The sequence below is a fragment of the Dendrobates tinctorius genome, unplaced genomic scaffold (assembly GCF_039654945.1).
Source record: "Dendrobates tinctorius isolate UK_male_01 unplaced genomic scaffold, ASM3965494v1 ptg000011l, whole genome shotgun sequence".
Taxonomy (NCBI): Eukaryota; Metazoa; Chordata; class Amphibia; order Anura; family Dendrobatidae; genus Dendrobates; species Dendrobates tinctorius.
Window position 1 is genome coordinate 131,046,460 of NW_027361679.1, and position 15,642 is coordinate 131,062,101.

General features: G+C 44.2%; 1 protein-coding gene across 1 annotated transcript in view; it reads right to left on the reverse strand.

Annotated features, from left to right (window-relative positions):
* TMEM59L (transmembrane protein 59 like) overlaps positions 1-15,642 on the reverse strand; it is a 120,739-nt gene that overhangs the window by 38,919 nt on the left and 66,178 nt on the right. The window contains exon 6 of the mRNA XM_073548022.1: positions 8,139-8,250. Within this exon, the coding sequence (XP_073404123.1) occupies positions 8,139-8,250 (112 nt within the window). The remainder of the gene's footprint in view (positions 1-8,138; positions 8,251-15,642) is intronic.

Sequence of the window (15,642 nt, forward strand, 5' to 3'; positions counted from 1 at the left end):
GGGGGCCGTGTATACTTGGACTGGGGACATATATACCAGGATGGGGGATATTAGTATAGAATTGATCACAAGTTTGTCCTTTTTTTCTCTATTTTCCTCCTCTAAAACCTAGGTGCATCTTATAGTCCGAAAAATACGGTAGTTGCTAGTGGTTGTAACCATGGATACCTAAGCTACGGCAATGACTGCAAATGAGGGTAGCAACATAGCAATTCAGAAGAACTATACTACATTTCTAATTGGAGAAATTTTCTAATGTTATTATTATTACACCTACTACATACTGGGATAGGATCTTGTAGATGGGAATATGCCTTTAAATAACTGTTAAAGATGTTGGCAGCAGGTAATGGGTTAAATGGCAGCAGATGCAGGTATCAACAACATACCCTAATACCAACTCGAGACGCTTACAGCAATGAATGACTTAACCAGCTGGTATTGTGCAGAGTTCACAGACATCTGAGGAAATAACAGGAACAGAAGACTTGGACATAGTCAGAATACAAATACATGTCTGTTGGTCACAGCTCTTGGTGGGTAAAAATAGGGCTTAAAAGGTCTAGGAAGATGATGTCAGAAAGACACGCTGTGCCACTTGCAAAATCCGATGACAGCAATTGACAGCGGCCACAGGGTACGGAACCGAGACGGGTGTGTAACATCAGCGATGAGTCCTGATTTTGTCTTGGATGCAAATATAGCCAGAGACCAGTCAAGAAACCATGTGTGCAAAGCCATTAAGAGGCTTTCTAGAGAGAAGGTGAAAGTGTACTAGAAACCTTTTTTCAACACGACAATGCCAACCCACATGTTGCTACTGTCAGCAGCCTGCAAGACCTACACGTGCTTGTGAGGGACTAGGGAGAATCCATTTTGGATTATAGGACATCTCTGTCCACTCCTGGAATGTGCCTCCACCCTTGCACCCCCCCAGGCCATAAAAGGCAATGCAATGTTTTGCTTTAATTAAAACACCAGAAAGAAGCTCGTTGAAGCTCTTAACACAATGGTGTGAAATCTTCTGCAGCTGCAGCCAGCTCGCTCCCTTTGTCTTACCAAGCACATGGAGATACCAAAGCACAAAGAGTCACAGCAGGCACTGAGGTATTTAATCTGGAAAATGACCTATAAGAACAGAATGCAATATCTCTCAGACTAGCCAAGCACATAATCCGAATAGGCGTTCCTTCCCCTATACGCCCGTGCCCAGCAGCCACCTGTAGCACTCTGTGTTATGGAGTTATAAAGCTTAGCCACCAGGAATTACATACAGTAGGCATATTTGGTCTCCACACGCAGATAAAATCCAGCAGAACCCACTGGTGGCACCACAGACCCAGTCAGACCTTCGGGCGGAAAGTTATGGGCCATCCATGATTCTTGGCAGAAAATCATATTCTCAGACATGGGAGGAGGAAGGCAGCCCAGCCCATGGGTGGCAGCAGAGGGTGGGAGGGAACAGCCTAGGAGATATAAGGCAGACCCTCATTTTGGACTTAGTTTTCTACTGGCAGGAGGACCCGTTATCTGACGCGGCCAAGGAAACCATGTAACTAAGATTTTAACCTGTGATCAATCAGCGCCTCCCTGTGGTCACATGCTGCAAAACATGGTAATTGCAACCTATCTATACCCTACCTTTATACTGCACTCCTGATTGTATACCTGTATATTGTTCTTGTAAATATATACCTGTATATTTCTAGTGCACCTTTTCGGTGAATAAATATAAAATTAGTCTTGGGCTGCTCTTTTATCTCGATCCATGAATCCCCACGTCCACACGCTCAATTGGTCAATTGTACGCTATCCAGGTTGGTTTCTGGCCTGATATAAGCCTGTTGTTGGACGGGGCTTATGTCAAATGAGGAACTGGTGGCAGAATACCGTACTGTTTTAGTGAGGAACTCTGGCAGTGACAGCCAGGAGGTTCATATACAGTATATACCCCCAGCCTGGACGGGTGATATATATCCCCCCTCAGTGGGAGCGCCTCATTAACTCGTATGTATAAGGGAAGCCTTTCTGGTGACTATTTGCTCTCGGTGCAGTTACCAGAATGACCTGGGGCAAGTGGTGGCGCCAGAGAGCCGATCTCACCTGGGTCCTTCTTTCCCCTCCCCGAGGTGAGCAAAGTCGACACCCACTTCCCCTGTGAGATCCGTCACAGTGCTACTATAGCCTACAACATTGACAGACTTGTCCAAGTCTCCCTTTGGTCACATCTGGGACATCACTTGTTGGAAATGGCAAAAAGAGCTGCCAGCAGTGGATTTTGATGATAGACGTGCTGAAGTGCATTCAGTGTGGCATAACATTCTTCAGCCATCACACTGTGTGATTATTCAAAGTTTATGAATATGCTTTACTACCTGACAGCTGGTCTACTAGTCTTCTAATGATAACGTTCTGCTAATACAACTGTGATTTTATCAAAACTATACCGTCAATTCTTGAGACCACTACCGGCGAATGTGCTGGAACAGATTCAAAGAGCAATCGAAATGCTGGGACATTGTTCTGATAAGTATTACTATTTGATGTGATTTATGACAATTTACATATAATATTGTTTTCTCTTTTCTTGTTGTTGAGCGCTGTGCCCCTGGAGTAAGTATGCCACTCCATTTTAGGCTGTTGCTGCTTCTGGCCCTATTAATAATGGGCCGGCACACTCTAGACCGCATACCGGTCATTGGTTGTGACCATTTCTTTTGTTATTATATTTTTGTTACCTCCCCTCCCTCCCTTCCACTAAAAGAGTGCTGATGTCTTATAAACATGTTCCTAGATTGATAACCGATGTGAAGCTATCCACCCTGGATGTTATTATGCTAGAGATTTATTTAGAACTATTTAATTAAACCAAATGCTTAAGACACTTTCACACAATGTTAGGGGGTTAAATTCTCCAATAAAAAGAAAACGCGCCTTTATTGACTACCTGAAACATTCCCCTGAAGTACTATTCCTACAGCAAACTCATTTTTCCAATAACTCATCCCCCAAATTTTTCCATAAGCTTTACTCGAGATTTTTTCTTGCCTCTCATGATAAAAAAACGAGAAGAGTCGCCATACTGCTCCATAATTCTTTCCATTTTTGCAGGAAGGTGCGACTGTGGACACTGAGGGTAGATACATAATCCTTTGGGGTACGGTACAGGAGAAGCGACTCTGTCTTGTTAATTGCTATGCACCTCTGACATTACAAATGAAAACAAATCTATTGCAAAATACCTAAGGTCCATCTCCTTTGATACTATTATATGGGGGGCGATTTTAACTTGATCTTAAACCCAACCCTTGATAACTCCAATAATAAGAGGTCCGACATTTCAAGGAAGGATAAAGTTATACTTGAAAATATCCTCCAAGCCCATCATTTGGCTGATACGTGGAGAGAATCCCATGGACAGTCAAGAGGTTACACATATTTTTATAGGGTTTTTCATTCATACTCCAGGACAGACTGGGTTCTCACCAACTCGGAAAATATACCATTCATGATGTATTCCAGGCATGTCCCCTCTGTATTTAAACTGGGCGTAGCGAATACACATCTGTACACATGGAGTTTGAATGAATCCTTATTGTCCGATCCTCAGACTCGACTACTGGTTGAACAGGAGCTTAACGCCTTTTTCCTCTCTAATATTACCCCTGACACCTCTTTGAGTAGTGTGTGAATGGCCCATAAAAAATATATCACTGGCGTACTCATTAGCATAGCATCCCAAAAAAAGAAAAATCGTCTTCAGGAGCAACTGATTCTCGAGAATGAACAATATAAATTAGAAACCGCCAACCAGTTACACCCCTCATTATACTTAACTAAGCAAATTTATGATTTAAAACTAAAGCTAAACACTTTTCTAACGACCCGCACAGAAAGAGCAATTAGGTGGACGCAAGCGACATTTTATCGATTCTCTAATAAAATGGACCGAATGCTTGCTCGAAAATTAAAGCAGAGCGAGTAAACTCTATTTTTTCTATAAAAGACGAACAGTCCCAAACTACCTTTAATCCCAATAAAATCTATAAAACGTTTCAAAATTACTACCAAAAATTATACACTGATAGTGCGAATTTCTCATTGCCCAAACTGGAGGACTTTTTATCTAATGTGCCTTCCTTCCTTAACCCCGACTTACGCTGCCACTTTACACTCTCCTATCTCCGAAGAGAAAATCACATCCACAATAAGCCACCTAAAAGTTGGAAAGGCTCCGGGGCCCGATGGATTGACCGCACTATACTATAAAAAATTCTCAAACATCTTGCTTAAACACATTCAAATATATTGCAATAACATGCTAACAGGCCAAACAATGCCACCGGAATTTTACACAGCACATATCACTTATCCCAAAACAAGGGAGAGACCCGTTACTCATGAAAAACTATAGGCCAATGTCCCTCTTGAATGTGGACCTCAAGATCTTTTCCTCCATAATAGCCAACAGGATTAATAAATGCCTACCTAGCCTTATTCACAAGGATCAGGTTGGATTCATTCCAACAAGGCAGGCCCCAGATAATATACGCAAAAACCTAAATCTTATTCATAGCGCCAACAAACGTAAAACCCCCTTAACTATACTTGCTTTAGATATAGAAAAAGCTTTTGATACCGTCACAGGGTCATATATGTTTAATATAATGCACAAATTGGGGATATCGCAACAATTAATCAACTCACTCAAACTCCTCTACAATAACCCAGTAGCGTATTTAAAACTACCCTCAATTTCTCCGGTACCAATAGTTATTCATAGGGGAACTAGGCAGGGTTGAACCTTGTCTCCAGCTCTATTCGCTATGGTAATGGAATCATAGGCGCAAAAGATCCGCCTACACCCGGATATCACAGGCCAAACTATAAGTAAACATGAATACAAGGTCAGTCTGTTTGCCGATGATCTTCTTTTGACTCTGATGAACCCACATGTGTCCCTGCCTAATCTTATAAATATACTTAAACACTTTGAGGAAATTTCTGGTTTGAAGGTTAACGTTGATAAATCAGAAATTATGTTCCTTAATACCTCCCCTACTGAACAAACCTCAATATTAGAGAACTTCCATTTCCGCCATGAGAAGCGCTATATCACCTACCTAGAAATAAACCTTACACTATCCAAATCTACGTTATTTAAGCATAACTACACCGCTCTTCTCCAAAAACTAGTGCAATCTTTATCAAAATGGTCCTACCTGTCTCTCTCCTTTTTAGGAAGAGTCCATTCGATTAAAATGGTCACTTTGCCTCAATTCCTATATTTGTTTCGATGTCTGCCCATTCCATTGCCTCTGATGACTTTCAAAATGATAAACTCGCATATAATATGTTTTATCTGGAATAATAAAAAGCCCCGTATCGCTCAGCAAATTTTGTTCAGACATAAAAGACAGGGAGGAGTCTCTCTGCCAAACTTTACTCTTTATTACAGGGCGGCCCAGATTGCCCAGCTGGCAGGAGTCAACACAGAACAACACACTCCTATCTGGCCGCAAATAGAAAACTCACAAATAGCACCTTAATCCATGGAGAGCCTAATCTGGGCCATAGGACCCTTACCGAAGGATCTAGCCTTTCATTCGCCGTATACTTCTCACTCCCTGTGTCTCGGGATAGCGAACAGATTCCAAGTCGGAATATAATCTCAAACCTCCCCACTTTTAAACTTGTTTAATAACCCCATGTTTCCGCCAGGAATTAGGTCTTGGAACCACTCGTGGTGGCACCAGAATAAATTAACTAGGCTGCAGAATTTATCGACTCACTTTAAACTAATGTCAAAACAAGAGTTTGTCGCGAAATATCAAGTCCCGAGGTCTGAGGTTTTCAGGCTGGAACAAATTTTCCACTTTCTGCAAAACCTAACTGTAGACTCACCAAACATAAAACCTACAGTGTACGAGTTAAAATGTTTATATGACCCCCTGGGCAATGGCCTTATATCCCATCTCTAATCTACATTTAATCAACCTAGAGACGGCTTCAAATTGAAATTTATGGAGCAATGGGAAGCAGACCTACAGATCTCCCTCACACCTCAAAGGTGGTACAGGTGTTACGAGAATATAATGAGGAGTAGCAATCAAGTTTCACTCACCGAAACATCCCTTAAACTGTTCCATAGAGTTCACTTTGTACCCAGCTTCCTGCACAATATCTACCATTCAGTCCCTGGAGGTTGTTTTAGAGGGTGCACGGATAGTGGGGATACCCTCCACATATGGTGGACATGCCCGATAGTAAAGTCTCTCTGGAAAGATGTGGTAAAACTAATTGACAATATATTGGGTAAGAAATTGCTTCTGTCGCCGTCAGTACTACTGCTGGGAGACAGACCAATCAATGTCAATACTGGGACCTGCCGTCTTATTGACTTTATTGCTATGGCAACGAGGAACCACATAGCTAGCAGATGGAAGACTAGTACGCTATCAATAACACAGGAGAAGAGAAGGGTTAATTTGATAATGTTATACGAGAAAATAGAAGCCATCAGATCTGATTCACTCGACGCTTTTCGAAATATCTGGGACCATTGGATTCAGGCTTATGGGGATGATGACATTTCCAGGATGATATCTTTATCTGCATAGCGGGCTGACATGGTAGTTGTCTCTTTTAATTATAGTCTCTAAAACAACCTCTCTAGTACCTCACGTCTATTTACTCTATACTATTGACACTCATGACATACTCCCATCTCTCCCTCCCCACCTCGTTAAGACTAGATTAGTCGTGTTATAACTGTTCTACAAATTTCTAAAAATTTAGATTATGAAGTCAAGGATAATGTATGACATATTGTGTCTTCTCTTATATATTTCCCCCTGCGAGGGGATCCTTGTACTCTAATATGAATGTATTTCATGTTTTATGATGTTTCCTTTTCAATAAAACCGTTGAAACTAAAACTATACTGTCAAGTGGGAACACAGGATTATTACTTTCTGGGAGATAAAAAATATTACTTTCAAAGGCACTCACACAAGGCATTAGTATTTTCTATGGGACAACTTTACCAGTTAGAGGGCACAAACAGGCATTTTACTATGTAAAGGACACAGTAGTAGACATTATTACTCTGTGGGGCACTAAGAGGAGTATTGTTGCCATGCCACATAGCAGGTGCAGTAACAGGGATTTATTACGGTAGTGGCAGGCTCAGCATTAATATATCAGTAGAATAAGAAGTATGTTCAGATTGTGAGTAGATGGGCACGGTGCTCAAAATATGAGAAGTCAAATGTGTTTTTGGTGTAATCTCTGCAGCCGAGTCCTGGCTGGAGAAGTTGTCATGTCGGTCTGGGCCAGATGGAAAAGATGGGAAAAGTGAACAACTCCATCAAAAAAACATCAGCTGTAAGCCACTATCTATAACTGTACTGTAATCTCTTATATGTTCTACAGAACAGGTATCGGTGATCCATAGCATTATATGTACTGTAACAAATAGCTATACATTACTGTACAAATAAGGGATAGTAAAATAGTCTGTATTAATTGGTCTGGTTCCCTGAAATCTCTCACCCTACTGCTGCTCCCTGCTGATATAGGTAAATACTGTACATACACTATATCTATGTATGTATATTTGGCCATACTAGTCTATTGTTTTTCTTTTTCGTTAGTATGGACAATGTGTAAGATCAGTATTTTAACAATATAGAGCTGCTTTTGTAGATTATATGATATTTTGATTGGACAGAGCCTCATTTGGAGCGTTTAGCACCAGAATAATCACTGTATATGCTCGCACTAAGCATTTTTTTAAACCTGAAATGGAAGAAAATAATTTTAAAAATTACCATATGACCCGGAATAGGAATCAATGGGTTGATTTTCAAGTATTTTTTTGCGCTTTTTTGGTGCAGACCCACTCCAAAAGTCTCCTAAAAAGATTCCATGTGCACATACCTTTAGTTTAGTTAGGACAGGTAATTATACACAAATATGAGGTACAGAAAGAGAAGGTTAACATAGTGATTCATACAGGGGTAAAAAGGGGGAAATGGAAAATGAACAAGAAAAGCAGAAAAAAAGTTTGAAAAGTACAAGTGATAATGTGTATGAGGTTTTTTTTTAGTCAACAAAAAATTTTTTTCTACACTTACTTAGACATGCAGCCTAGAAAATCATGCTCTGACGGAGGTGTCTCTATGTGGGGCAACTTATGCTTCATTTTGGACTCCTTAACTGAACTCCTCTCGGTTTTGCCACGTGCACCTATAAAGAAGTTAAGACAACATCTGTATGACACTTCTAGATATGAAGATGAAATACTGTAACCAGCAAAAACAATCAGAATTTTATACTGATTCCATGCTCTTTGCAGAGTAAGACCACATTCACACTATCAGTATTTGTAAGCCAAAACCAGGAGTGGGTGATAATACAGAAGTCGTGACATGTTTCTATCATACTTTTCCTCTGATTGTTCCACTCCTGATTTTAGCTTACACATACTGATGGAAAATACTGACCAAATACTGAACGTGTGAACTTGGCCTAAATGCTGCATTTCTTCTCCTGCTTTTTCTTGTGCGGAAAAGCTACTGTATGTTTTGACAATGCGTTCTATATGCATTTTTTTGCTGCGATTTTCCAAAAATGTTGTACAATATTTGGATGTTACCACATTTTCAGAAAATCACAGCAAGAAATTGTGTGAAATAATTGTGTGAACACAGCCAAATAGTTTAAAGAGGTGGATAGGCACCTAAAATGTATTTTCTAAATATCCATCCTTACACCCTAACCACTTTTGTAATTTGCTTTATTACACAATACACCATTCCCTATCTTAGGCTGGTTTCACACTAGCGTCATTCCCAGCTTCTATCTCCATCCCTGACTACATCTTCTTTCACAAGGGACAACACTACTGTCATTCCCAGCTTCCATCTCCACCCCTGACTACATCTTCTTTCACAAGGGACAACACTAGTGCCATTCCCAGCTTCCATCTCCACCCCTGACTACGTCTTCTTTCACAGGGGACAGCACTAATGTCATTCCCAGCTTGTATCTCCACCCCTGACTACGTCTTCTTTCACAGGGGACAGCACTAATGTCATTCCCAGCTTCTATCTCCACCCCTGACTACGTCTTCTTTCACAGGGGACAGCACTAGTCATTCCCAGCTTCCATCTCCACCCCTGACTACGTCTTCTTTCACAGGGGACAGCACTAGTGTCATTCCCAGCTTCCATCTCCACCCCTGACTACGTCTTCTTTCACAGGGGACAGCACTAGTGTCATTCCCAGCTTCTATCTCTATTCCTGACTACATCTTCTTTCACAGGGGACAGCACTAGTGTGGCGCCCCTGAGGCTCAGTCGCCACAGAGGTACTGCACCTTCTCTTAAGGTGTAGTGCCCCACCGCCTAGGTAAGTTGGGAACTCCTTTCCACACTCCAACATCTGCATCCCACACACAGGATAGTTCAGTAGGTCCACCTAGCAGGTTCAGGCTGGGGGTAGCAGAGCACCCTTCGTGGAACCCTGCTTCGTAACACGAGATGTGCTGGGAGGTGGGTGGAGTTAGTATAAAAGAGAGCGAAAGTTTAGAATTGTAGGTCAGTCTGGGGTGAGTCCCAGAGAAAGAGGAGTTCAGTTCTGAAGTTAGTTTTGAGTTCAGTTTTGAGTTCAGTTTAGAAGGAGTGCTGCAGCTGCCTCAGTGATCTGAGCCAGCTGGCACGGGAAAGAGAAGAGAAGGAGAAAGACGTAGACCTGCAACCTAAGCTTCCATAAGAGAGAGAAGGAACAGCGCGGAACGAAGGAGTAGGAGAACAGAGAGGAGTTGTGGGTTGGAAGAGGAACCCTGCCTATAGGTTCTCTGCGCAAGGCCGGGGCCCGGTCCCCGAGGTTGTATGAACACTTATGGTTCTGCAGCAGACACCGGTGGAGTAATTGGCTGTAAATGCACTACTCCCATCAGAGACTTGGGACACAACAGCAACTGGATAGAGTGCCAGGACTTCTGAGAAGTGAGTCCCCGATAGAGGCTACAGCTGTCTGTCATACAAGTAGAGTTGTTAGGAACATCTAACAGGAGAAACTTCAGAGTACCACGGTACTGGAGCTCTTCACACTAAAGGCGCAATAGAGGAGTCGTTCAAGAAAGGTACATGTTGGCGGAGTGTTGGAGAGGAGAACCCTGACATGTCCGGGAGGTTGATTGAGTCTCTACCCCAGAGGACACGGTGTGGAGGCAGGCACCAGTGGGTACCACGAACTGTGAGTAAAGCTTTGAAACTGCATCCCTGGTGTCCTCCATTCATTCGCCGCTAACACCTTCAGCACCGCTACATCTGGGTAGCAGCATCTATACCATTCTGCGCCTCTCCTCATCCATTGCACCCACCCTTCCCTGGGACTACAGCTCCACCTGTGGGGAGCTACACCATCTTTGCTGCACCACACCATCAGTCCCAGTGGATCTGCATGCAGCGTTGGCTCAACATCTTACTTGCCAAACACCACGGGTGGCGTCACGAACCATCTAAATAAACTATTACACTATTAACATCACCGCCATTGATATTGGGCGCCAAGGGCCACGGACCGGGTCACTGCTGCTGTGACACATTCCCCCTGACATCGGCCCGGTACCGGGTACCCCGCTGCCCTGGGTGTGAGGGCGACCCAATTTTGGCGTCACGAACAGGATAGCGAGACCCGATGCCATCGGGTTCTGTGCACCTTAAATTTGTGAGACTTTGTGTTTTTGAAAATGTGCAGAAGACCAAATTTAATAGACTGTAAAATGGACATTAGAAATGGCCGCTGGCGCGGAGAAGAAGGGCGTGAAGAGATGGGAGGTCCTAGGAAAAGACCGCGAAGAGTATTGGGCCTTCCCTGCCTGAATTACTATGTGACAGATACATGGCCCACCCCCCGAGGAGTTCGTATACTGGCTTGGTATGGAGGCGCTGGAAGAAGACGCCGCCCCCGGAAGGAGGGGCAGAAAAAGCCAGTGGCGGGAAAGGGGCCGAGGCAGGAAGAACGAGAGAACGCCATTTTGGAGAGTGAGGGAAGGAGGCCTGCGGAACGCGGGGAAACGGATCTCCCTGGCGTTATGGCTGAAGGCTCCGACCCTGTAACAGAGATGAACCGCCAGCAGCTGGAGGACGAAATTGCCCAGCTGACGTGCCGTCTGCGACTGAGGCAGGAGGCCTTATGGAGACTGGGCAGGCCGCACGCCCAGGAGGGGCCTACATCTGCGGTGACTGCCACCGCTGCACCGGAGCAGAGACCACGCCGCCAGGAGGCCCCAGGTATGTCTGATGTCCTGACAGCTGGGAAGGCCCGGGGTGCACCACGGTCGCAGCAGCTGGCCAGGTCATGCTAGATCTGGTCTGGGACCAGGATACCAGTCTGCGGGGGGAACACCGGAACCCCTGAAGTTGGCGCCGCAGCACCAGAGCTGTCAAGCAACCAGCACTAAAAATTTAACTCTCGTTACCCAGGAGGGTTTGCTTGCACCAGTTGTGCCTTGTTTTGCTATCATGTTTTTCCGGTAGCTCTTTTGTTGCCCTGTTTTTGATTGGCAGCGTTTCTACATTTGGAACTGAGGAGATCATGAACGCTGTATGATCCAAAACTTTTATTGTAAATAGTTTGCACCACTTTAGGTGCCCTTTCTTGGTTTTACATAAAAAGACAGTTTGCGAAGATAATGTTTTTGCATGGACACTTTTCGAAGATGATGTCTACCTCAAAGGACACTGCAAGAGATCCTGGCTGGGAGCGGTGTCCAGCACTTACAAGAATAACTGTTGAATGTTTTACTGTGAAGTATTTGATAATGTATTTTATGAGTATTAGTACTGAGAAATTGAAAGTAGACAGGTGACAGACCAGGTACTTGCGGTCAGCGTCTTGCGTCCAGAAGAGACAGTGAAAGTATAGAAATAAATATGTACTAGAGAAGGAAAATGAGAGAAAAATGTGTTACAGAGAATAGCACTTTGAATTGAGAATTGCACTTAGAATTAAAAATTTTAGATAGGATTTAAGATAGAATTGTTTGTAACGTTCAAGATGAGTACCTCCTATACTAGGAAGATTAGTATAAGAAATGTTTATGCATTACAACATTTTTGTATGTTTCTTTGCTGTCTGCTTTGTTATCTTGCAGCCCGCGGACGTGCTGTGTTTAACGGTGGGGGGTATGTGGCGCCCCTGAGGCTCAGTTGCCACAGAGGTACTGCACCTTCTCCTAAGGTGTAGTGCCCCACCGCCTAGGTAAGTTGGGAACTCCTTTCCACACTCCAACACCTGCATCCCACACACAGGATAGTTCAGTAGGTCCACCTAGCAGTTTCAGGCTGGGGCAGCAGAGCACCCTTCGTGGAACCCTGCTTCGTAACACGAGATGTGCTGGGAGGTGGGTGGAGTTAGTATAAAAGAGAGGGAAAGTTGAGAATTGTAGGTCAGTCTGGGGTGTGTCCCAGAGAAAGAGGAATTCAGTTCTGAAGTTAGTTTTGAGTTCAGTTTAGAAGGAGTGCTGCAAATGCCTCAGTGATCTGAGCCAGCTGGCACGGGAAAGAGAAGAGAAAGAGAAAGATGTAGACCTGCAACCTAAGCTTCCATAAGAGAGAGAAGGAACAGCGGAGAACAAAGGAGTAGGAGAACAGAGAGGAGTTGTGGGTTGGAAGAGGAACCCTGCCTATAGTTTCTCTGCGCAAGGCCGGGGCCCGGTCCCCGAGGTTGTATGGACAATTATGGTTCTTCAGCAGACACCGGTGGAGTAATTGGCTGTAAATGCACTACTCCCATCAGAGACTTGGGACATAACAGCAACTGGATAGAGAGCCAGGACTTCTGAGAAGGGAGTCCCCGATAGAGACTACAGCTGTCTGTCATACAAGTAGAGTTGTTAGGAACATCTAACAGGAGGAACTTCAGAGTACCACGGTACTGGAGCTCTTCACACTAAAGGCGCAATAGAGGAGTCGTTCAAGAAAGGTAGATGTTGGCGGAGTGTTGGAGAGGAGAACCCTGACATGCCCGGGAGGTTGATTGAGTCTCTACCCCGGAGGACACGGCACGGAGGCAGGCACCAGTGGGTACCACGAACTGTGAGTAAAGCTTTGAAACTGCATCCCTGGTGTCCTCCATTCATTCGCCGCTAACACCTTCAGCACCGCTACATCTGGGTAGCAGCATCTATACCATTCTGCGCCTCTCCTCATCCGTTGCACCCACCCTTCCCTGGGACTACAGCTCCACCTGTGGGGAGCTACACCATCTTTGCTGCACCACACCATCAGTCCCAGTGGATCTGCATACAGCGTTTGCTCAACATCTTACTTGCCAAACACCATGGGTGGCGTCACGAACCATCTAAATAAACTATTACACTATTAACATCACCGCCATTGATATTGGGCGCCCAGGACCACGGACCGGGTCACTGCTGCTGTGACAAATTCCCCCCTGACACCGGCCCGGTACCGGGTACCCCGCTGCCCTGGGTGTGAGGGTGACCCACTAGTGTCATTCCCAGCTTCCATCTCCACCCCTGACTACGTCTTCTTTCACAGGGGACAGCACAAGTGTCATTCCCAGCTTCTATCTCCACCCTGACTACATCTTCTTTCACAGGGGACAGCACTAGTGTCATTCCCAGCTTCTATCTCCACCCCTGACTACATCTTCTTTCACAGGGGACAGCACTAGTGTCATTCCCAGCTTCTATCTCCACCCCTGACTACGTCTTCTTTCACAGAAGCTACAGCTGCAGCAGAGATAGGAGCAGAGTGTCGTCAATCCACTCCCCTTTCCCACAGTGTCCATCACCCGGGATCTAGGACGTCTTCAGAGGGGGCAGTGGTGCAATAAACTTGTAACTGCAGTGCTGCCCCCTGATGACGTTCTGTTCCAGGGGGGTTGATAGACAATCCAGGGAATTGACTGCAGCCCCAGATTCCTGTGATGTCATATTTGAGACTTCTCTCAAAAGCAACGTGGCAGGATATGCAGTAAAAATACACATTGCGGAATTAGGTACTGTTCATACGAAAAATTATAAGGTGTTGTGTAATAAAGCTAATTACAAAAGTGGTTAGGATGTAAAGATAGATAGTTAGAAAATACATTTTAGGTGCAATGTGATTTCATGAAAACTCATGCCCAGTATATATTTAAAACAGCAGTTGGATGATGCATTATTTTCCTTAAAGGTTCTATGAAAAAAAGCCTAAAAAAAAGGAGCACAGCTGCGTTTTTAAGTCCAGAATCACAGTGTTTCAGCATTATAAAATATATTTAAAAAATGTGGCTTCAAATTTGCACCAAAACACATCACATTTTACATTATAAGATAGTTTTTATCAGTCTAGATTCTAGCAATTTGGTTGTGAGGGTTGTGAGACTGATGTTGGCTATGCTTGCTGATGCTTGTACACTGCCCCTATTGGTCAAACAATCAGTAGATTTGGTTTCCAGTACCATCTCTATGCTGATGACACCCAATTATACGCTTCTTCTCCTGACATCACGCCAGCCTTTCTAGAAAACACCGGCAATTGTCTAAACGCTGTGTCTAACATCATGTCCTCATTATATCTGAAACTGAACCTGTCAAAGACTGAACTCCTTGTGTTTCCTCCCTCTACTAATGTACCTATACCCGACATTGCCATTTCTGTGTGTGGTTCCACTATTACTCCCCAGCAACATGCCCGCTGTCTTGGGGTCATACTTGACTCCGAGCTTTCCTTTGCCCCCCACATTCGATCACTGGCTCACTCTTGTTATCTGCACCTCAAAAACATTTCTAGAATTCGACCTTTTCTTACTTTTGACTCTGCAAAAACTCTTACTGTTCTCTTATTCATTCTCGTCTCGACTATTGTAACTCTCTTCTAATCGGTCTCCCTCTTATCAAACTCTCCCCTCTCCAATCTGTTTTGAATGCTGCAGCCAGGATCATATTCCTCACCAATCGTTACACCGATGCCTCTACTTTGTGCCAGTCATTACACTGGCTACCCATCCACTCCAGAATTCAGTATAAACTTATTACCCTCACCCACAAAGCCCTCCATGGCTCAGCATCACCCTACATCTCCTCCCTTTTTTCAGTATACCACCCTACCCGCGCCCTCCGTTCTGCTGATGACCTGAGGTTAGCATCCTCAATAATCAGAACCTCCCACTCCCGTCTCCAAGACTTTACACATGCTGCGCCAATTCTTTGGAATGCACTTCCCAGGTCAATACGATTAGTCCCCAATCCTCACAATTTTAAGCGTGCCCTGAAAACGGACTATAGGATGGAGGATATGTATGACGGTATATGGGCACGGGACTATGAGATGGCGGATGGGTATATGGGCACGGGACTATGGGATGGAGGATATGTATGATGGGTATATGGGCATGGGACTATGAGGTGAAGGATGTGTGATGGGTATATGGGCATGGAACTATTGGATGGAGAATATTTATGATGGGTATATGGGCACGGGACTATGGGATGGAGGATATGTATGATGGGTATATGGGCATGGGACTATGGGATGGAGGATATGTATGATGGCTATATGGGCAGGGCATGGGACTATGAGGTGAAGGATGTGTGATGGGTATATGGGCACTCGACTATGG